Source organism: Myotis daubentonii, chromosome 10 (genome assembly GCF_963259705.1).
Source record: "Myotis daubentonii chromosome 10, mMyoDau2.1, whole genome shotgun sequence".
NCBI classification, from domain to species: Eukaryota; Metazoa; Chordata; class Mammalia; order Chiroptera; family Vespertilionidae; genus Myotis; species Myotis daubentonii.
Genome location: NC_081849.1, coordinates 74,164,740 through 74,188,171, shown reverse-complemented (window position 1 = coordinate 74,188,171; position 23,432 = coordinate 74,164,740). Strand labels below are relative to the sequence as shown.

The 23,432-nt window shown below is 42.7% G+C and overlaps 2 protein-coding genes across 3 annotated transcripts in view; one reads left to right on the top strand and one right to left on the bottom strand.

Annotated features, from left to right (window-relative positions):
- The window catches only part of LOC132211130 (ubiquitin-conjugating enzyme E2 R2-like), a 920,533-nt gene that overhangs the window by 72,134 nt on the left and 824,967 nt on the right, over positions 1 to 23,432 (top strand). The gene's annotated exons all lie outside the window — the stretch shown is intronic.
- On the bottom strand, positions 4,401 to 6,286 carry LOC132243150 (ubiquitin-conjugating enzyme E2 R2-like). The gene has a single exon (XM_059712813.1). It carries the CDS (start codon positions 5,632 to 5,634, stop codon positions 4,930 to 4,932), a length of 705 nt encoding a protein of 234 aa, XP_059568796.1. The 5' UTR covers positions 5,635 to 6,286; the 3' UTR covers positions 4,401 to 4,929.

Genomic DNA, 23,432 nt, shown 5'->3' with positions numbered 1-23,432 from the left:
ATGTCCAGAGACATTTTTGGTTGTCACCCCTGGGGGGAATGTTACTGAGATCTAGTGAAGAGAGGCCAGGAATGCTACTAACATCCTATGATGGAGTTTGCAGTCCCCTTTAAGATTCTGTAAGTTATTAAAATGTACATTTAGCCCTAGCCAGTTGGCTCAGTGGATAGAGTGTCTGCCCCCGGACTGAAGGGTCCCGGGTTTGATTCCAGTCAAGGGCACATTCCTTAGTTGCAGGCTAGATCCCTGGCCTTGGTCAGAGTGCAAGAGTGGGAGGCAACCAATTGATGTGTCTCTCTCACATCCATGATTCTCTCTTTGTCTCTCCCTCTCCCTTCCACTCTCTCTAAAAATCAATGGAAAAATATCCTCGGTGAGGATTTTTTAAAAATACATTTATTAATAAATTGATATGTGACACTAAACATATATATATTATACATACACACACACACACACACACACACACACACACACACACTAGAGGCCCGGTGCACAGGATTCATGCACTGGGTGGGGGACTCAGCCGGCCTGCGCCCTCTTGCAGTCCGGGAGCCCTCAGGAGCGCTGCCATGGAGGCAGGAGAGGCTGCCTCCACTGCTATTGTGCTCACCAGCTGTGAGCCCAGCTTCTGGGCTTCTGGCTGAGCAGTGTTCCCCCTGTGGGAGCGCACTGACCACCAGGGGGCAGCTCCTGCATTGAGCATCTGCCCCCTGGTGGTAAGTGCGCATCATAGTACGCTTTTATTATATAGGATACGGAGACATATATAGTACACAGCTATCCATAGTGTACATGCATTTCTATAAGCACATTATTGTTGTATGTGAAACTCAACTACACTGAAAGGGTTTGTTTAAAATATCTTTTTATTAACATCAGAGAGGGAGAGAGAAACATCAATGATGACTAAGAATCACTGATGGGTTGCCTCCTGCACGCCCCCTACTGGGGATCAAGTCCACAACATGGGCATGTGCCTTTGACCAGAATCAAACCCGGGATCCTTCAGTGCACCGGGCAACACTCTATCCACTGAGCGAAACCAGCTAGGGTGAGGAGTGGATTCTAACTGTACCCACTCTGTAAACCCTCACACACATCTTTACAGCCCAATTAAGAACATTCCTTGATGCTTTCATTCAGATTAAATTTATTTCTTTTCTGGATTCTCTTGGTACCTTATCAGATTCTCTCTTTTTTGTTGTTGTTTATACTCACCTGAGGACATTTTTTTGCCATTGCTTTTCAGAGAGAGTAGAAGAGAGGGGAGAGGGAAGAAGTGGGGAAAGGGAGAGAGGAGAGAGGAGAGAGAGAGAGAGAGAGAGAGAGAGAGAGAGAGAGAGAGAGAAGAGCTGATCCTCTTTTAAACTGTCTTTTACTATCCATCTTAGTATCATAATTTTATTTACATACAAGTCTTATCTCCCTCACTAGACAAAATCTTCTTGAGGACACTTTGACTCCTTCAACCATTAATGCTTTCTAACAGATATATTTATAGCCCAAAGATTTTTTAAATAGTTTATTGATTTTTACAGAGAGGGGAAAGTAGAGTGAGTGAGAGAGACACATCCGTGCAGAGTGAATCTGATCCAGCCAAACGTGGGGCGTGCACCCTGACCTGGCATCCAGCCAGCAGCCTTTCAGTGCACAGGAGGAGACCCAAGCACCTGAGCCTCACCGGCCAGGACAAGCCCACAGATTCTCTTTAAAAAACTAAAAATACGATACATATTGGTGTGCAACGTTTTTAAAAAATTAAGGCTATGTCACAAATATCTGTCTAGGTGAGTTCATATGAATTTTTGTTAACTTTGTCAATAGCTGCCTGGGACCCAATACTATTAACTCATTCATACTGAGGTCCACAGTAACTCACCTGGAGGATTCACAATGCTTCCTTGAGTTCTCAAGAGGCATCCTGTGCAAATATAAATATGACTCTTATCCCCTTCTGATAGCCATTTTTGCTCCCTGTTACTCCTATTTTGACACTTTTGGTCTGGTCCAGTCGGTTCCGTGGACCACTTTGGACCAGAACTGGGTGATGATTTGATGGTGGTGGTGGTGATTCCAAGGAATGAGGAGGGTGGTAGAGGTGTCAGAAGGCAGAGGAAAGAATAGGCTTTCAAATAACACCAGAAGTCAAGTGTGTCACTTCCCTTGGAGAACAGACAGAATTCTTCTTTGAACAGCATCGTTCTGTGTGGGAATTCTATTTCATAATTACCGCACTGTAATAATAAGTCCTGCATGGACTTAGATGAAGAGTCTGCTTTCTTCTGTTAAATGCATGGACAGAATGACATCTCCCTCACAGGTTTCTATAAAAGTATAGAACTGCTTTTCTCCTAGATCTGAATTTGGCTGTCTTTTAAAAACAGAGAAGAGTAGGAGGTGAAAACAGCTTGCTCTCCCCACCCAATTTACTTGTTATATCAAACACCTCAAATTACTCACTTAAGCTTTACAAATCAAGTTCTGCCTGTTTCCCATGGAGGTGGGCAGTTCTTTCTTTTTTTTTTTTAATGATAATTTAATCATTTCCAGGACTTCTTTTCAAGGAGATATATATCACTTCAAAATAAATTGTTACTTTCCAGCACATACTTAGCAGTTAGTGCTGATTTTAACTGTGTTTTTTAATTTATCACTTAGGCACTTTGTGTGTAAGGCAAACTTCACTATTAGATCTACACGTGCATTCAAAGATTTATTAAGAGTTTATTAGTGCTGGCCATGGTACAATAATGAACAAAGGAAGCATAGACCATGGTCTCATATATGTGGGTGCAACAAATATTCATCAAATGGTCACAAAATCTATGCCCTATTTCACTGATTCTAAAATACACATTTTCCACATTTTATCAGGACTCATAATTGATGGTACACTGTGGTTCAATTGGCAGTGTTTTTTCTTAGTGGTTCATAAAATAATTGTGCGTTTTACAATTAATGGCATACTAGAACTGATAAACTGTGGATATCTACACTAATAAAAGAGAAACATGCAAATTGGTGTCACTCCAATGCCCACCAGCCAATCAGATGAGTATGCAAAGATGGTGGCTAATTTGCATATGCAGGCGCTTGGAGTGAAGACTGAAGACAATGTAGAAGGAAGCCAAGCACTGCAGAAGGGAGCGAAGCTGCAGAGAAGAAAGCTTCAGGACACAGGAAGCCCTATTCTTGCAGAAATCTTCCTGCAAGGGGCCTCTAGTATATGTATAAGATATGAGTTTTTGAGTGACTCTGTGTGTCACAGGAATGATTTAATTGAGTCCTGTGTTAATTTAAATTTAGAGCAAGTAGTCAGTCTTGCTACTTTTTTCTGGTCCAAGGGGCAGATTTTTACTTTCTTTTTTTTCTTCCTTTTAAAAAATATAATTTAAAAAGTTGTCTAATCAGAAGAACTTCAAGAAAGTAAAATTACAAGTCTTCTTTTGTTTCCAGGATACCGTGCCAGTATACCTTGGCAAATTATGACAATGTAATAGGTACTAGGAAAAAACTTGTTAAATTATTGATTGTTTAATGATGAGATCTTAAGAAATCATCGAGTAGAAAGGAAACTAGTTTATTTGTTTATTTATTTTAGGAAACTAGTCTAAAAAGATGAGAATCCATTCTTTAAAAAAAAAACCACTAAACAAGAGAATTCTTTCTAAACCTATGTGGCAATCTATTCCAAGTTTAAAGCAAATTTCAGTGTCAATAAATATTTATTTTTATATACTATAATTCAATAAATGTCTCAGATAGTAGAGGGAATACCACAATCTTTAATATTAATTCAAATTTGATATTTGGTTGAGTAAATATGTTACTCACCAGCATGAAATAATGGCACCGTTTTCTGAACAAAGAATAATTTGAGGGTCTGAAACTTAAATAATAAGTTTCTTATTATTTAAATAAATTTAATTTTTGAAGTTATCCTTGCATACTTTACCCCAGGAACTCTATGGTTTGTTGATCGAGAGAGAAGAGGGACACTTGAGGAATGTTCCAAGTAAATAGTGATGGGCTGTGCTATCCTGAGTTGCATGTTAAAGTATTTCATTCATTGATTCATTCATTCATTCACTCATCCATACATTTATTTACTCAGTATTAATGTAAAAAAAACCATTGAAACCTCTAAAGAATTTTTGTGAATTTATTTGAGCCAAACTGTCGACATATGCCCGGAAGCAGGACCTCAACGAATTGAGATAATGCTCCGGAGAATTGCGGGTTACATTTGTATTTATACATTTGCAATCAAAGGAGGGACATAGGTGGGTTACATGAAATTCATTGGTGATAGATTAAGGAGGAGGGATAAAGCAAAGCAGGGAAACCCCTGGGATTAGATAAAAGTAAAATGATGGACAGCACTTAGGTGGGTGCAGGCTCAATTAACATAACAATGAAGAAATTTGTGGTATCTGTCCTAGGGCCCAGTACATTTGGTTGTGCCCCAGGGGCTCCAGAAAAAGGGAAGTTACAAGTTACCCAGACATTTCAAGGGTGTGTTATCATAGATGCAAAAAGACAGATAGGCTCAGTTAAGGTAAAGGATGACTTTGTCAGTGAAGATACCGGTCTAGGACGTAACTGCCCACCATAACTGCTCTGAGTTCAAGTTTAATTTCAGACCATCCTTTGTGGTGACTTTAGGTCTCTCAGACTGCCATGCAGGCCTCCCCTGAGCTTGTCAGGTCAGCATGTGGCCCCTTTCGTTCACAATTACCTTCCCTCCATTAAGAGGTCCATAAAAAGGAGCCAACTGAGATCCACAAGGGGAGTCAGCAGGAGCCATGTTTGTTTTCCCCACCCCCTGTGATAGGGTTTTGCTGAGGGGCCACTGCCAGGTCCCCACTTGCTCCTCTCCCTTTGGCCTGAGATGGCAGGGCAGTACAGGGGCTTCGAAGGAGCAGGTCACGACTCCTCATTCCCAGAATCATCATGGTCATCACAGTCAGCATCTTCCTCCTCCTCCTCCTCTTCATCCTCAATGTCAAGGTCGTACAAGTCGTCATAAAGCCAATCTGAGCTGTTGTCATTGGAAGGCACTTTCGTTTTGATGCAATATTCTGCCAGGGTCGTGGGTACTTTCACTCCATCCTTTTCTGCTTCGGCTTTAGTGGCTGAAACCTGTTTTCTAATGATTTCAGCATATTCTTTGTCTTTCCCTTTACTGTCCCTCCATTTCCTGAACATAACTGAAGCGTCCGCATTGGCTGCGGAGAAGATGTTGGGCTCATTAAGCAACGAGATGACACTTAACAGGATAGTCCTGACATTCTGAGTAGGATTCCACCTTTCGGAGTTCAGCTGACCACTCTGTGGGGCATCTACGGGTGGATGAAGAATTGAAATGCATACATGTCCACTCTCATAAATGTTGGGGTGCCACATTTTGGTCAAGAATCTGAAGGTAGGTGGTGAATATGGGTAGTCGATAGGAAATTTAATATGCGCCTTGAAGTAGCCGCCTTCGTAGAGGGTGTTGGGGGGTCCGAAGATGGCAACCTGCCAGTTGTAGAGGTCGGACTCATCCACCAGGGTGATCCGGGAGCCCTCCACTGGCTCCTCCTGCAGGGACTTGAGCTCCAGCATGAGGGCCTTCTGGGAGCTGGCCATTGCGGCGGTGGCGGTGGCAGTGGTGGCGCCTGGCCGGGGCCCCAGTCCTCACACACCAGCCGAGCCGCACCTGGCCCTGGTCTTCACACACCAGGCGGGCCGGACCAGGCCCCAGACAACCGTGGGCTGGCCCCGGTGCTCCTCACACAGGACGCGGGCCAGACAGGGCCGGGCCTTCTCACAAGGGGGCCAGGTGCAGGGAGAGGGTGAAGAAGTCAGGGGAATTCACTCCCAGTCCTCCCCGCCCCGGAGGGGGCCTCCACTTGGGGGGGAGAGGAGAAAAGGTGGAAGCGGAGAAAGGCGGCAGAGGGCTGGCGATGATGAGGAGAGGGGGCCAGGCTGGCCCGGGAGCGCTGCGCTCGCTTGCCCTCTCGTTCTTCTCTGGGGCTGCCGCGGCCGCTGTTTCTCTAGAATAGTGCAAATGGGCAATCGTGCACTCACCTAAGGAGCAGATCCAGGGCTTTCCGTAGCAGGAAAAATAGGAAGAGGTCAGCTCAAGGATCAAGCCTTGATGTGTGGTTGCAGTCTCTTCCAGAAGTCTCCCCAGCCAGGTGAGTTCCCAAGACACTCTGTTCTGGAGAAGGTTCCAAGTTCTGTGTTTTACTGTCTTGTTACATCTGTATTTATACCAGTTGATTCCAATCCTATCAATCTCTATTACAAAGGTTAGGGCGTTTCTTATCTCCATTCCAGGGAGTAAAGATTATGTAGCTTAAGCGTGATTGATCGTAGTCAAAGTGATTAACTACCTGCCTGGCACTTAGTTAAGGGGTTTTATTCCCTCCCTAACTTCAGGGAAAATCCCTACCTGGGGAAACAACCTTTCTGGGAGAGGTGACCTTGGTTAAAACACACAGCGCCAAGAAGGGGAGCAAACATATTAAGAACAGTACGCCATATACGCCAGGTCCCTTGAAACATATGCTGTGCAGATGTTTCTTCCCTGCAGCGACTATGTCAAGCAGCAAGGATGGACCGGATTCCAGCACCTTTTCTTCTATTTTCTTCCTTGCTCAGGCTTTGCTGTAGGTCTAATGACTCTCTGGGCAGTTTTCTTCCACATGATGGCTCAGCATTCCAGGCTCTTTTATCTTAGACATCTACACCTCAACAAATGATAACCTGGAATACAGAAAGTAAAAAAAAAAAAAAAAAAAAAATGTAACAAGGAGAATTGTGTGCCTTCTCTTAGATATTTCCATCCAGAAGCAATATGTATAACTTTCACTCATATTTCAGAGGCTAAAGTAAGTGCCATAGCCATGCCTAACTTCAAGGATGTGGACAAAGTCCTCTCAAATGTCTAGGTCAGAAAGAAGTGCTGAAAGTATTGGTAAGCTCCAATGTTTACAATGCTATTTTACATAAAAAAAAGTCATGCCCTCACCTCCCTACTGTCTGTGTCCATTGTTATGCTTATATGCATGCATACAAGTCCTTTGGTTGCTCTCTTATCCCCCCTCGCCCTCAGCTGCCTTCCCTCTGAGATTTGATGGTCTGTTCAATGTTTCTATGTCTCTGGATCTATTTTTGTTCATCAGTTTAGGTTGTTCATTATACTCCACAAATAAGTGAAATCACATATACTTATCCTTCTCTGACTAGCTTATTTCACTTAGCACAATGCTCTCTAGGTCCATCCATGCTGTTTCGAATAGTAAGAGTTCTTTCTTTTTACAACCATGTAGTATTCCATTGTGTAGATGTACCACAGTATTTTAATCCACTCATCTGCTGACAGGCATTTGAAGTGCCGGTAGGAGGAGGCCTGCCTGGAAAACAAAACAGCAAAGGCAAAAGCTCTGAGTCAGGACAGAGCTTGATGGGCTTGAAAAACAAAAAGGAAGGCAGGGTGGTTGAAATCCAGATAAGTCAGATCTAGAGATAACGAACATGGAGTCCTCAGGAGCTATGTGGCCATTAAAACCAGGCATTTAGCTTTTAGGGCAAGACCTTTGCTCAGAGTACCTGGTGTTTGCTTTCAGTCAAGATTCCAAATAACTTCATTCGGGGAAAGGTGAGGAGCCGCCTCATCTTTTTGTCAAAGTAATTACAGAAAGCCCTGAGCATGGGCAGGTCTATTAAGACAGTGTGGTGCTTGGACCTAGAAGGCCCAGAGAATGTTTCAGAATGTATGAGACAAAAAAAAAAAAAAAAAAAAAAAGGAACTAAAATTATACTTAGGCTTTTTCATCCTCAGAGTTGGCTTTCTAATTGTGTAGCTGAACAGAAAACACAGTCCACAAGAACCTAGATGTTGTTTTTAAGATCCATTTCTAATATATTTATGAATTATAATAAAGGTGATTATATACCTAAAAAATAGTAAAACTAAGCATTTAGGGAGTGGAAGCAGGAGAACTTAAAAAGGGAAGCAACTAGCCCTTGAGACATCACAGGAGGATGATAAGGGGCTCCTTTTCTTCTGTAAAATCCTTGAACTCACGTGAAGAGAAAAAATAAAAAATACTTTAAACTCTTTGAAGAATAATTTATCCTCTGAATAAAATTGGACAGTATGCTTTTTAATGACACCCGTAAAAGAAAATTCTTAGTATTTTGAATTTATTCAATAGTTTCTAACTATTGCATGGGGAATTAGTTACTTTATTTTTCTGATACTTGGGGTGTCAGACACTCAGAAAGTTCTCCTCAGTCAAGGTGACTCATGGGGACCTGAGCAGAAGTTGACTCAGGCAAGAAAACTAACCACTTTTGGTAGAAGGCAGCAGCAGGTCACTCGAGGCAGCTTGTCTTCTCTTTTTGCTGGCTAACAATTCCTTGGCTTTAAAGAAAATGCTTTTAAAATTCATCCATACCTCTTCTATTGAACTATACATTAGTAAACACACAATTACCCCTAGAATCTACTGTCTAATTCTTCATTTAAAAATGAATCTTAAATCTCAATAGAGGGGAAAAAAACCTATCATGCACAATGGGACAGATGGGTGAGATGAGCAGAGAAGAAAGAGTAAAAGAAGAAGCTGAGGGGAACTCAGGAGAAAGAACTGAAGGATCGGGAATGGGGAGAGAGACCTAGATGGAGGCTCATAGCATATTCACTGGGATGTACCATGTTGCCCAGTGGGGTCTGACTTGAAAGTTGACTTGAAAACTAAACTACCTTTGAGCACAAGTATTACCTTGAAATGAATATTGTTATTCCCATTCTACAGATGAGGACATGCACACAGAAAGGTTAAATAATTTGCCCAAGGTCACACAGTAGGGCTGAGCTGGAATATGAACCCAAGCAGTTTGATTCCAAAGCCCATTCTCTTAACTTCTGCAAAACTATCTGGGGATTTAGCAACCTCAGTTCACCTCACCACTATTTCAGAACTTCTAGTCAATCTTATTACTCATGGGTAATCTTATTACTTATTACCCAGGCCTCAGGGTCCCTCTGCTAAGTTCAGCTTTTAACTCTCTTTCTATATAATACATGAAAACAAGATGTCCATAGAAAATGGGATACTAACTAAGTGAATCGACATATATGGACATGGGAAGAAACCCCAAGTCTGTTATAGATGAAAAAATGGTAAGGTGCAAAACAATACGCATAATAGTATAATATGCTCATATTTGTATATAGAAGGGAATATGAATTTGTGTATTATATTAATCAGAGTCCTAGTAAACAATAGATAACACACCAAGATAAAGTTAATGAAGGGACTCTTTATAAAAGTGTGGAAAGGGCCAAAGAACACCAACAAGGCACCTCACGGCTAGCTGCAGGGAGCTTTCAGCTGTCTAGTCACCTCACATCAGAGAAGAGGGCTGTCAGCAATCCTAGCAGGAGGGGCAGAGGGAGGGAGCTGTTACCAGAACCCAGCGTGCTGATGAAGAGGGCTGCCCAACAGGAACTGTGCCCTTCAGTAGAAGAATGGAACTGCTGGTAATTCCAGGGAGGAGCTGGGAAAATAAATACCCCTGCTTTCTTCCTCCAACCTCTGATCTGCTGGTAGGTACTTCCCCGTTCTCCATTGCCCAGACTCCACAAGAAGAAGCCTGCAAGCAAAGGCACTTGATTGCCCTTAAAGCCAGTCTTCAGGCACAGAGCAGAGAGGAAAGGAGGGGTGAATGGAGACTATCTCCACAGATAAAGTATTTCTGGAAAGAGTCGCAAGACACTAGGTTCTGCTGGAAACAAGAGACTTAAAAAAATTTATTTTTAGAACAGTTTCATAGAAAAATTGAGAAGATAGTACAAACCATTCACATATATCTCATACCCAGTTTCCTCTACTAAGGAGCATCTTAAACTTTTATGGTATATTTGCCACAATTTAATAAACAACAACAGTGATACATGATTATTCACAATAGCTCTTTGCTATTGGAATGCCATTAGTCAACAGTTTGTTCCGATTTCCTTAGTTTTTACCTGATGTCACTTCTCAATACATTTATTGGCATAGGTTGTTCCTCACATACCCTCATTATCCTTTTTAAGGGAGAAGTCACAAATTGTCAATATCAGTAATGAAAGAGAGGACTACGGATCCTAAAAAGTTGTACAACAAATGTATCCTGCATTCCAGAATACCGCATCACATTTATTTGTCATATTTTCTTGGGTTCCTCTCGGCTGTGACAATTTCTCAGACTTCCTTTGTTTTGATGATCATGACAGTTTTGAGAAGTACCGGCCAAATATTTTTTAGGATGTTTCTTTATGAGAATGTGTCTGGTTTTACTCATAGTTAAACTAGCGTTATGGGTTTCTGGGAGGGACAGCACAGAGGCACTTCCATCACCTCATACTAGGGATGCAGAGGATGAGCATGACTTATCATTGCCGACGTTGACCTGGATCATCTGGCTGAGGTAGTGTTTGTGAGGTTTCTCCTCTAGAAAGTGACTCTCCCCGACTCCCACCCCCTTTTCTATACTGTACTCTTCGGAAGGAAGTCACTCTATGTAGCCCATACTTGAAAAGTGGGGTGTTAAACTCCACCTCCTTGTGGGCAGAGTATCTACATAAGTTACTTGAAATTCTACAAGAGAGATTTGTCTCCCCTGCTCCCCACTTATTTGTTTGTTCAATCATTTATGTCATATGAAATTATGAGTATTTATTTTATATTTTGCATCATGACCCAATACTATTTTATTTTGTTGATCAAATCGTTCTAGCTTTGGCCATTAGGGAGCTTTTTCGTTTGGCTCCTGAGCCCTTGTGACCAGCCCTCATCAATGTATGGCGGTTTTGCTGTTTGTTTTGGGTGTACTTCCTTCCTTTCTGGCACTACAAGATGCTCCAGGCTTATTTTATATATTGTCAGTGCCAGGCCTTGAATCAACCATTTCTCCAAGGAACCCTGTTTCTTTTATTGGAGAATTTTGCTAGGAATCAAGATGCGGGTAGTAGGTATGCTCTTTGCTATTGGAATGTCATTGCTTCTAGGCCCTATCCGCTGATAGGGCAAAGAAATATAGGTGTGTATGTTATGAAATAATTTTATATAATTGCTTATATAATATAAGATGAAATAAGTACGTACACATAATATTCCTATATGGAACCATCATATCTTTTTTTAAAAATTCTCACCTGAGGACACGCTTAGAGAGAGGAAGGGAGAGACAGAGAAACATTGATGTGAGAGAGAAACATCCATTGGTTGCCTTCCATACAGCGCCCCAACCGGGGACCAAACCCGAAACTCAGGCCTGTGCCCTGACCCAGAATCAGACTGGTAGCCCTTCAGTGCACAGGCGGGTGCTCAACCAACTGATCCGCTCCAGCTGGGCTCCATCTTATAGCTATTAAGTTAAACGTAAGTTCATATTAATGAGACCTACTTTATTGTACAGTATTTTGTACTGTTCCAGTTTATTATTTTACTAGGTCCATATGTTAGTTTTTCTATTATTTAAAAATGTCCTAGTGATAAAAATAAAATGTGTACATGTATGTCTTGATAGTTGTGGATAACTAGAAGCAAAAAAAAAAGTTCTATTGGAAACATTTTATGAATCAAGCTTTTAAAAATACATTAGGAGAACTAGGTGATTAAAATAACTCACATGAGTTATTCTTTTATAAAATAAAGAATGACCCCCCCCCATGTATTTGTGTGTTGCATAAGTACCTCAATACAGTCAAAATGGAATTATGTTCTTTCAATTACATTATTTTGTTTTTGTTTTTTGTTAATCCTCACCCAAGCATATTTTCAGTCTGAGGGCCAATGCTCTAACCATTGAGCAAACTGGCCAGGGCTCAATTACATTCTTGAACCTGTTTCCTGGATTTCCCCTCTTGGTGAATGGCATCTTATCCATCCAGTTGCCCAAGGCAGAAATGTAGAATCCAGCCTTGATTCTGACTTCTTTGTTGCCTTTGATCCTTCTATCATGTCTGCTCTGTGAATAACTCTCCAGTGCCTCTGCTTCTGTCCATTGCCATTGCTGCTGCCTTGGTTTACACCTTACGCCCAAGGCAATAGCCTCTTAACAAATGTCCCTGCTTCTTTTTTTACTTTATTCACAAGCCATTCTCCAAACCAGCCACAAACAGTTTTAGAAATGCAAATTACGTCTCCTTAGCTTCAAGTCTTCCAAAATGGCTCTCCATTGCATTAGTCCTCTCCTTCCAAGCACCCATGGGACCGAGCTCCCTTTTATTGCTGGAACTCTTGCCCCCTTTCCCCATCCTGAGCTTCTGCTTTGGTTTAGCTGTCCCTTTCATTGACCTTAACAGCCAAAGGCAAGGTTAGATGGTCTTCCTAGTAGATCCTTAGCACTTTCATTATGTATACTTATCAACCTGAAGGGTACTTGTCTGAATCCACTACTGTATTAGGTTATAAACTCCTTCAGGGTAAGGACTTTATCAAGAGCGTAGTAGTCATCTTGTCTGAGTTTCAGGCCTGGCTCTGTCATTTTCTATCTTTTTGACCTTGGGAAGCTATTTAGCATCCCTTTGATTCAATTTCATCATGTACAAATATTAAGAGTATCCTATCTAATAAAAGAGAAAAATGGTAATTGGCGTACGATACCCTTTTCATTGGCTAATCAGGGCTCTATGCAAATTAACTGCCAACTATGATTGGCAGTTAACTGCCAACTATGATTGACAGTTAACTGCCAACTATGATTGGCAGTTAACTGCCAACTAAGATTGGCAGTTAACTGCCAACAAGATGGCGGTTAATTTGCATATGTAGGCACAATGCAGGGAGGCGAAAGGGAAAGCAGGAAGAAGCCCCCTGCCACTGACAGTGATCGGAAACCCAGGGGGGAGCTAAGAGCTGGGGGGCAGGGCAAAGGCGGCCCTGGGGCCGCCTTTGCCCTGCCCCCCAGCCATGATCAGAGAATCAGGCGCCTTTGCCGCCCTGGCCAGTGATAGCAGGAAGTAGGGGTGGAGCCAGCAATGGGAGCTGGGCACGGTCGAAGCTGGCAGTCCCGGGAGCTAGGGGTCCCTTGCCTGGGCCTAAAGCAGAGCCCACGATCGCGGGGCCGCTACAGCTGCGGGTCCCCGCTGCCCGGGCCGGACGCCTCAGCCAGAGGTGTTAGGCCTGGGCAGGGGCGGAGCCTGCAACCACAGGGAGCTGGGGGTCCCCTGCCCAGGCCTGACACCTCTGCCGGAGGCCTCAGGCCTGGTGAAGGGGCCGATCCGATTATTGGTGATCGGAGGGTGATGAGGGTCAACTCCTCTGGCCGAGGCATCAGGCCTGGGCGGGGGGTGGTGCCGGGGATTGGGGAGATATGATGGTCCCCTTGCCCAGGCCTGAAGACTGGGTCAGAGGCGTCAGGCTTGGGCGGGGGGTGGAGCAAGCGATCAGAGGGAGATGGAGGTCCCCTGCCCAGGCATGATTCCTGGGCCAGAGGCCTCAGGCCAGGGCGGGGCCCAGAGCCAGTGATCAGGGGAAGATGGGTGTCCCCTGTCCAAGCCTGACACCTCTGGCGGAGGCGTCAGGCCTGGGCAAGGGGCCGATCAGGCGATCAGAGGGTGATGGGGGTCTATGCCTCTGGCGGAGGCGTCAGGCCTGGGCAAGGGGCCGATCAGGCGATCGGAGGGTGATGGGGGTCTACACCTCTGGCTGAGGCATCAGGCCTGGGCAAGGGGCCGATCCTGCTATTGGAGGGTGATGGGGGTCAATGCCTGAGGGCTCCCAGTATGTCAGAGGGGGCAGGCTGGGCTGAGGGACACTCCCCTCCCCACACACACCCAGTGCACGAATTTCGTGCACCGGGCCCCTAGTGTGATAATAAGTACCTAACTCATACTACTGGTGTTAGATTTAAATGTAATGCCTGGCACGTAGTAAGCATTTGAAAAATGTTAGCTATAAAATAATAATAATAATAAGTTAGCTATTATGGTTGAATTTTGGAGCATTGGGGAGCAGTTTGAGTGAGATCTTGATATATTTTGAGCTTCACTTCAAAAAAAGGTACATGAGTGTATGTATATATGTTATTCGATTCTGACAGAAATAGCTAATTTTATCTGTCAAAATTTCTTTCTAGCACGCTCTTTTGAGTCACGGATTTTGGCTTTTAAGTAAGCTAAAGGTTGTTAGTTGGGAGAACGGCCAGGAAAACTTATCCACGGCTTTTGAATCACATGTTGAACAAATCTGGCAACACAAGCGTCAAGCTGCCTTCTGTTTCTAATCATTTTTCTTTCTAATTTAGTTTCTCCCACCAAAAGGGATTATAATTGATTTTCACTGCAGAGTCCATGGAAGATGTCACAAGATGTAAAGGCAATTATTTCCAAGTAAATGGAACCCGTATTGCTGTCACCATTGAGCTAATCCCAGGTGCTAAGCAGTAGCAATACTTCCTTAGACAGAGACGATGTGCCACTGAGCTGAAGGAACTGCAGAAGTCTCGGCTGAGCCCTGGCCGATGTAGCTCGATTGAGTGTCTTGAGTGTCGTCCTTCACATCAAAAGGTCACTGGTTTGATTCTGGTCAGGGCACATGCCTCGGCTTGGTGCAGACTCCATCTCCAGGAGGGGGCATGCAGGAGGCAGCCAGTTGAAGGGATTGGTGGTTTCGATGTTTCTCTCCCTTCCTCTCTCTCTAAAATTAATAAAAACACATATATTTGTAATTACTATTTTAAAAAGTCTTGGCTGAGAGAAACCTTTCTTCTCACCGACACCTCTGAAATCATTATTTTAAAAAAGAGTGGCGGCAGCATCTTATTCATGAAAATCTCGCCAAGACCGTACAGGTCAGTGGGCTGGGCCGCAAAGGCTTGGGATCCAAGTCCTCTCTGAAAAGAGGCTCTCATCAAAGAATTTCACTTCCCTTTTCTGAACTCTAAGTTTTCTTTCCTGCCAGGCTGGTCTGGCTCAGTCTTTAAATTTTTTAAAATACATTTTTTTAAGTTGATTTTAGAGAGGAAGGGGGAGGGAGAGATAGAAACATGAATAATAAAAGAGAATCTCATTGATTGGCTGCCTCCTGCACACCCCACACTGGGGGGGTTAAGTCTGAAACCTGCATGTGCCTTGACTGTGAATCAAACCGTGACCTCCTGGTTCATAGTGAACTCTCAACCACTGAACCACACCAGCCGGGCAATATAAATATATTTAAAATTTTCTTTCCTTTCATCCCTTCATTTCCCAATATTTAACCCCTCATTCCTTTTGTCTAACCTCAAAAGAGCAACCTCCCTCCTATTGAGTGCCCATACTCTGCTTTTCCATACACATGCCTTACCCTTTTCTAAGCTTAGGCATTTGTCCCTGCTTTGAAATTTCTATAAAAAGAGGGGAATATAGAAATGATTTTTTTGTGTGTGTGAACAGGAAAGCCAATATTTTGTAAAATAATAAACATTTACAAAAAGAGAAAAAAATTGCAAGTCCAGCCAAGAACAATAACCAGGAACAATGCTGCTCACCCCTCCTCTTTGTCTATCCAAATGGACACATCAAGCCTGGGAAGTCTCACCAGCATCTCTCTTAGCATGAATGTTCTTCCCTTGGAGATCTTACTAAACTGTTACTTCTGCTACTCATTTGATTATCATCTGTAGTTATGTCAGTCCCTGTTGCTCTGTTAACTCCCTGGAGAAATAAGTTTCTTGATTCTTATCTCTGTAATTCTGTTGCAAGTCTCCTAACCTCTCTCATACGTATAAGGAAACAATAATCACTCATAACATTGTTGTGATAACTAAATACAGTGACGGAACTTTCTAGATTATAGTAAAGTCCTCACTAATTCATTCATTTCTTTCTCTTCTTTGCTTTTGTGGTCTCCTCTATAGGCTTCATCTTCTGTTCCGCCATTTCCTAAGAAATTCAGGAAACATAATTGTTTTCTCCACGCCTCATTTTCCTTGTCTGCACATTGGGGTATTTACCTCATAGCATTCTGCAATAATTAAATGAGGAGTGGGTGGAATAATTAGAACCTTGCACACAGTGAGTACTGGACTGTTGGCTGTTATTATCATACTGCTTAGTGTAGAGTGGGTGCCTAAAAATACTTAAAATAAATTGGAAGAAAATTCATAGCGTAGTCCTTCTAATAAACAGATCTGCTGTGGTAACCTTGATCGCTGTTTTCTACCCAATGGTTGTCTTCTTTTCTATTTAGTTTGCCAATTTATCTTACACCTGGACCTTGTAAACCATTTGCTGGACCAGTTCAAACTTCATTCATGTAATAGAAATCAAGAATTGTTTGGAAGACAAAAGCCAGAAGGAATTAATAAGTGGAATTATAATCAAATAGGAAAGGTGTTTAACAAGGGTGAATGAGATAGTCCCACCAGCATACTTACTGAAAATCTTAATTAGAGTCTGGAAAAGGCAAAGTCATATGTTAACATAATGTTAACATGATTACATTAGGAACAAATTGGAATGCTAATATGAGCTGAGGGCCAATATAAAGAAAACTAAACATGGCTTTTTATTCCCTTTCAAAAAGCTCATAATGTATTATAAACAGCTCTTTAATGTGATCAGTATTACCAGAAAAATAAAATAAAATACCTAACTCAGCAATACTGCTTTCTTTTTTAAAATTTTCATTATATCACTGTTATAATTTAAGGAATCAAATAGTTCCCTATGGGCGAATAAAATATGTAGCCATCATGAGCCCCTTCCTGCTTTTTCCTGTCCTAAGGGCAACCACTTTCAAATGATTCTCTGATATGTATGCCCACATCTCTAAATAATGTCCATGCAGTTCTGTTTCATGTTTCAGTTTTCTTACTATGTGAGATGAGGATGTAGTTCTCTTTTCTGTGTTCCCACCCCTGCAACATCTCTGCACGCTCCCCATTTCTCCATCTCCTGATACAAGGTAATCATTTTGGTTAGATAAATAATGAGTATTCACATTATTATAATTCTGTTTTCTGTTCAGAGTGGAGCTATGTGGTAAGTTACTATTAATTTTTATTTCCTGGACTTGTGTGTGTGGGTGTGGGTGTGTGTGGTGTGGTGTGTATGTGTATGTGGGGGGGGGGGTGTTCCTTTGAGTCTTGTCTCTTGTTTGTTTGTTTACCTTGTGATATTTGCTTAGTTTTCTATGACCACTGATATTTATCACTATTTAAGTACAAACTCTCCTCTGGCATCATCAAAGTTCCCTCTCAATACTTTCATTTTGTATAATATGTTCATTTACATATTAGCTTCATCGTCTTGAAAACGCCTCTCCCAGAGTTGGCTGAGTTGCTTCACAGTGAGAAGTTTCCCTTTACCTCATCCTGTGGATTCCTCTATCCTGGGCCCCATCTTTCTCTTTCTGGCTTACTCATCCTTTAGGTGGAGCACATCCTCTATCTACCAGCTCCGTAAGGACAGTGTAGGGCGGTAACATTTTTTGAAAACTTGCAAGCCTGAAAATGTCTATTCTTCAGGCATACTTGGTTTATAACTTGAGTGAGCATAGATTTCCTGGTTGCAAACATTTTCCCCTCATAAATTTGCAAGTATTCTTCATTGTCTTCTATCTCCTTTTGAGAAATCTGAATTCATTTGGATCCCTTAACCTTTTTGTGTTGTGTGTTCTCTCTGGGAACTTATAGAACCTTCTTTTTGAACCTAGCTCATTGTTGAGGGTCTATTTTAAGGCACTGTACTGGGTATTCGGTGCCCCGCCTTCAATGTTTCCTAAGGACTTTTTATTTTCTGGAAAAAAAATGTTACTTTGATTTCTGATTTCACAGGTATAGTAAAATAGGAATCCATGACTTCTCTGCAGACATTAAGAGTTTAGTTGCTGTTATTTTTTAATGTACTTTTCTACTTCCTGCACACTTTCTATTTGCATCACAGGTTTTCCCGGTTGTTTTTTGGTCTCTATTTTTTCATATCCTCATGTTTGCTTGCCTGCTCATATTTAAAAGTGGAGGCCTCGAGAGCTGTTTGGAAGCTCTGAGTGAGTGAGTGAGATATCCTACCTGTAGGGTGAGTTGTCAGGAAATCTGTTGGGGGAACCTCCGATCAACACCATGTCAGTGTCTTGAGTCTCCCTAGAAAAAACACTTGTCTAGTCTTCTGCCTGGAAGTAAGGGACTGGCTGTTGTCATTGTGGGTTGAGGAAGAAGTTCTGCAATTAGTATGCACAAACCATTCACTTAACTCCTCTGTTCATTAAACAGACCCTCTGCTTTATTCTCTTCAAAGAGGACACTGTTTCCTGCTGGGGTGAGGAAGGGCATTGCCCAGCAGTCTGGAGAAAGAGAGGAACATCTAGGAATCTAACTGCTTCTCAAACAGTTTTCAACCAGCTCTTCTTATGTGAACACATAACCCCCACCCCCTTGCCACCAGAAGGAGCTGGTGCCACTCAATCCTGAGCCACGATTACTTGGCAGTTTAAATGGACTTTGCTCTTGACTTTCCCCACTGAGGAAAGAGAAATCATTCTTCACCAGGTCTACTAAGTCAGGACCTCTTGTTCTTCCATTTCACAGCTCCCAAAAAGTTGATGCTGTCTCTTCTCGTGTACACTGTATCCTTGTAGGTTTATGCCTTTGAACAACTTTCACTATGGTTTTAGTGCAGGTTAGGAGAGAATAGAAAGTGTGCGTCCGACCAGCCGTCTTTTACAGTTCTGTTTTCTTAAAGCAAAAATCCTACATCTGATATTTCCCAGTGTTGGGCGAGTTGTGCAGCTGCCTTTAATTAGAAAAACAAACAAACAGTCATTATGACTACCAGACTGATGACTACTGGACTGAAAATTTAAAACATTATTTAGAATTAACATCACTGTGCTATCTGCACCAACTGAAATACCTCACTTCTACTGATGTAATTGTTTCCCTTCCCCTTCTCATAAATACCCACTGCCTTTGCCTGCTAATTGGAACATTATTTGGGCTTCTGCCTGAATCAGTGCTTCCAAAATAGCAATTCTTACTGACCTCAGTAAATGCTTGTTGCCTCTCTCTCACTTCAAAAGGCCTATGGAGTGATTTTAAAAAATATTTTTGTTGATTTCAGAGAGGAAGGGAGAGGGACAGAGGGAAAAAAACATTGATGATGAGAAAGAATCATCAATCAGCTGCCTCCTCACACCCCACACTGGGGATCAAGCCCACAACCCAGGCATGTTCCCTGACTGGGAATCGAACCGTGACCTACTGGTTCATAGGTCAATGCTCAACCACTGAGCCATGCCAGCCAAGCTATAATATTTATTGATGTGAGGAGAATAAAGGCAGAAATATATATATATATATATATATATATATATATATATATATATATATATGTATATATATATATATGTATATATATATAATATATGATTCCATTTTTGTAAATATTTCTATGTGTATAAGAACATTAACCACACTGCAAACTTCAAACTTCAAATTTTTTCTGTAACTTCTAAATCATCTATATATCAATTTTGTCTCAAGACACACACACACAAAACACCCCATGCTTTTCAGGAAGTAAACCCCCATGGAGGGTTATTTCAGGAAGCCCTTGGCTGATAAGTGGACATCTAGAAGTCATTTGTGCTTCGGGAAATTGTCAGCCCTTGGAAGAATGAGAAAAGTTCTTTGCCATTGCTCATGCTTCCGAGAGAACCAAGATTTCTGAAGGAGCAATACAATCTCTGGAGAAACCTGGCTGACCAGAAAGGCATCTGGTTTGTGGGAGCAAACCAAAACTTCAATTATATCCATTGCTCACATTTAAGAAAAGTAGTGATCATTGAGAACAAAACCCTTAAGAACGTACTTTTTCTAATTTTGTCACAAGTACGCCTCAAGCTCTCATGCACTATGTGTGTATACATGATATAAACAAAGGCTCTTGTGTTGGTTCTTGAGGCAAAAGTCACAGTAAAACTAAGGAAGGAGAAGTCAGGGGTCTTCTCTGATAAACACTAATGGTGAGAAATGCATGTAGATGGGCACACTGCATGTTGCAGATATAAAAACTGAAAGTGCAGAGAAAGTAGAGGATATACTATACAATCATGATCCTAACATAAAAGCAGGGAAGGCCCTGGCTGGTGTGCTCGGTGGTTAGAGTGTCAGCCTGGACACCAAAGAGTTGAGGCTTCGATTCCCTGTCAAGGGTACGTACCTGGGTTGCAGGTTCAATCCCCTGCCCAGATTGAACCGTGTTTGGGAGGCAACTAATCGATGTGTCTCTCTCACATTGATGTTTCTTTCTCTCTCTCTTTCTCCCTCCTTTCCACTCTCTCTAAAAATCAATGGGAAAATATCCTCAGGTGAGGATTAGCAAAACAAAACAAAAGGCAGGGAAGATGAGATCCTACAAGTAGGAAGGGAGGTAGGCCGATGGTTTTGTGCTATATAGGACAAATTTTTGGCTTTAAAAAAATTTTTTTTTAATATATTTTATTGATTTTTTTACAGAGAGGAAGTGAGAGGGATGGAGAGCCAGAAACATTGATGAGAGAGAAACATGGATCAGCTGCCTCCTGCACATCTCCTACTGGGGTTGTGCCCGCAACCAAGGTACATGCCCTTGACTGGAATCGAACCTGGGACCTTTCAGCCCACAGGCTGATGCTCTACTGAGCCAAACCAGTCAGGGCAATTTTTGGCTTTTTATTCCTGTGTAGGCCATTAAGAGAAATAATGCATTAAGAATATCTGGTGTCATTCATTTATTCAACTGTTTACTGAGAAGCAATTCAGGAGAGGTATTGTATTCTGCAGTGTCAGATATACATCATTCTATCTTGTTGATTTAGCTTTCATGGTCTCAATCTCATGATCTAAAATGGCAGTGTCTGTGTTTCAGGCAGCAGAATAAAGAAAACAAAAGCAAGGACCAGCATGTGACATTCCTTCCTATTTCTGCCTGTAATGAAGTGGGGAAATATTGTCTTTATGCTTGCCAGCTGGGTATAAAAATATCAGGGTGTCTATTACCACAGATGAAAGAATGGATATTGGGGGACAACTAGTACCCTGTATCACAAGCATTTATTCCAAGGTATCTCAACCTTGGCAATATTGACATTTAGGGTCAGATAATTTTGGGGGAACATTCTGTGCATTGTAGAGTAAGTTTAGCACCACCCCTGGCCTTTACCCACCAAAAGCATCCCCTTAGTAGTGACAACCAAAAAAACATCTCTAGACATTGCTAAATGTCTCTCAGGAACATGTTCCCCACTCCCTGTTGAGAAACCTCTACTGTGTATAGAAATTGCATAGTCACTGGGCAGGAAACAAAACCAAACCAAACCATAAATGAGATAATTTTGGACAGTGACAAGTGTTTCAGAAAGATAGGGTGCAGGATGTACTATGTATGCAAAAGTCCTAAGAGGGGAAAGGACTTGGCTTGTTCTAGGAAAAATCTGACTACAGGTGTGGTTGGCAGGCAAAGTGGACTGAGATGAGGCTGTAGGGTAAGGTGGGAGCCTGTGACGTTTGGGGAGTTTGATATTGAGTGCAATGGGAAATAGTTGGAAGGCTTTAAGCAGTGGATGACATGACTTATGACAGCATGTACATAGGAGAGGAATGAGAGGGTAAGCAGGAGACCAGTAGGAAGTTGTCCTGGTAGTCCAGTGAGAAATGACGATGGCTTGAGAACCAAGATGGAGGTGTAGGAAAACGCCAGTACTTGCCTCCTCCTTACAACCACATCAAAATGACAACTAAAGTTCAGAACCGCCAGAAAGATGGCAGAATGGAAGTTCTACAACTAGAGAAAGAAGAAAGTACATTGAGATGGTAGGAGGGGTGGTGTAGGAAGCTGCCTATTGTCTTCACTAGCAGAGAGGTGTGGACAAGGAACCCGGAAGGCTGGTGATCCTTGAAGCCCTGGCAAAGGTCAGAGCTGTGCACCCACTATTAGTCCAGACAATGGTAGCTGAAGCAACGTCCCCATTTATTATTATGTAAATCCTTGCTGTTGGGCTAGTCTGCCTGTTACTGGAAATTGCCTGCCTAAGGGCTATGGGTGTATCCCAAACCAAGAAAAGGTTAGAGAGGCCTGAGCACTGGTGGAAGTCCTTCCCCTTGAGTTGGACTTGCCTGCTTGGCCCCCCAGTATTTCCAAATTATCCCGTCTCTTCTCTTTCATTTGTGTGTGGCTCCTCTTCCAGATCCTGAACCCTGAACCACGCAGGACGTGGGGGAAACAAACATTACACAGGGTGGAGGTGCAGAAAGAGCTGGTTGGACACCCATGTGTGGTGTGTTTTTAATTGGGAGGGATATCTCCACTGCGGAGGCCTCCCATGAGGAGCAAGGGGGTCCCAGCTCCACACCAAACCTCCAACCCAGGGTTCCAGAGCTGGGAAGAGAAGTCCCCGTAATTTCGGGCTGTAAAAGCCAGGAGGGACTGTGGCTGGCCCATGGGTCTACTTGCACTTGTTCCTCTGGGCTCCAGCGCTGGGGCAATGGCTCTTGGGGGATTCAGGGAAATATGAGGAGGAACTGGATTGTCTAGCATCAGAACAAGTACTGGGGGTGGCTTTCTCCCAGACCGGGGTGCTCACAGGAGTCATTGTTCCTATGCTGAGACCTCCCCAGTCGCAGAGCTGACTGGCAGCCATATATGAATTTCCATCACTGGACTCACACTGTTGGCTCCACCCTGGAGTTTCCCTGGGACCACACCCTACCCAATTTGAAGCCCCACCCAAACTGTTTACAGTAGCTCTTCCATAAGAATGGGCTGTCCTGGCTCAGGCTTCAGACATTCCTAAAAATCTCTCAAACAAGCAGCAGCTGGCATCAGTGTGTCCCATAACTATCAATAAGAGGCCCAAGACCCAGCACTAGCACCAGCCTGCCTTGCTTCACAGCTTGGCCTCACCTGGGCACTTCCAAGCCCAATACAATAGCAGCCATCTGCAGGTAGCTCTGTAGCTCCTGCCAGGTAGCCCCAGGAAGTGGCTGACTTTGCACCACCTGGGTGGCCCCAGAGCCAGTGCATCCAGTGTTCAGCTTCAGACCATACCAGATTACAACTGACAAACTCAAGGGGCAGATTCAGTGAGCACCAAAGTGATGAATAGCAAGAACCTACAACCAAGATTTCTTTACCCAGCAAAGGTATCATTTAGAATTGAAGGTCAGATAAAGAGCTTCACAGACAGAAAAAGCTAGAGTTCATTACCACCAAACCAGTATTATATGAAATGCTGAAGGGTATTCTTTAAGAAGAGCAAGAGGAAAAAAAAAAGAGGAGGAGGAAGAGGGGGAGGAGGAGGTGGAAGAAGAGGAGGGAAAAGGAGGAGGAGGGAGAAGAAAAAATATGAATACAATGTAATAAATACATACCTATCAATAATTGAATCTAAAAATCAAAATAAACAAACAAGTAATCTAATTAA

What these genes read in the sequence shown, in the direction of transcription:
- LOC132243150 (XM_059712813.1), bottom strand. Translation starts at nt 5,634, where the DNA reads ATGGCCAGCTCCCAGAAGGCCCTCATGCTGGAGCTCAAGTCCCTGCAG.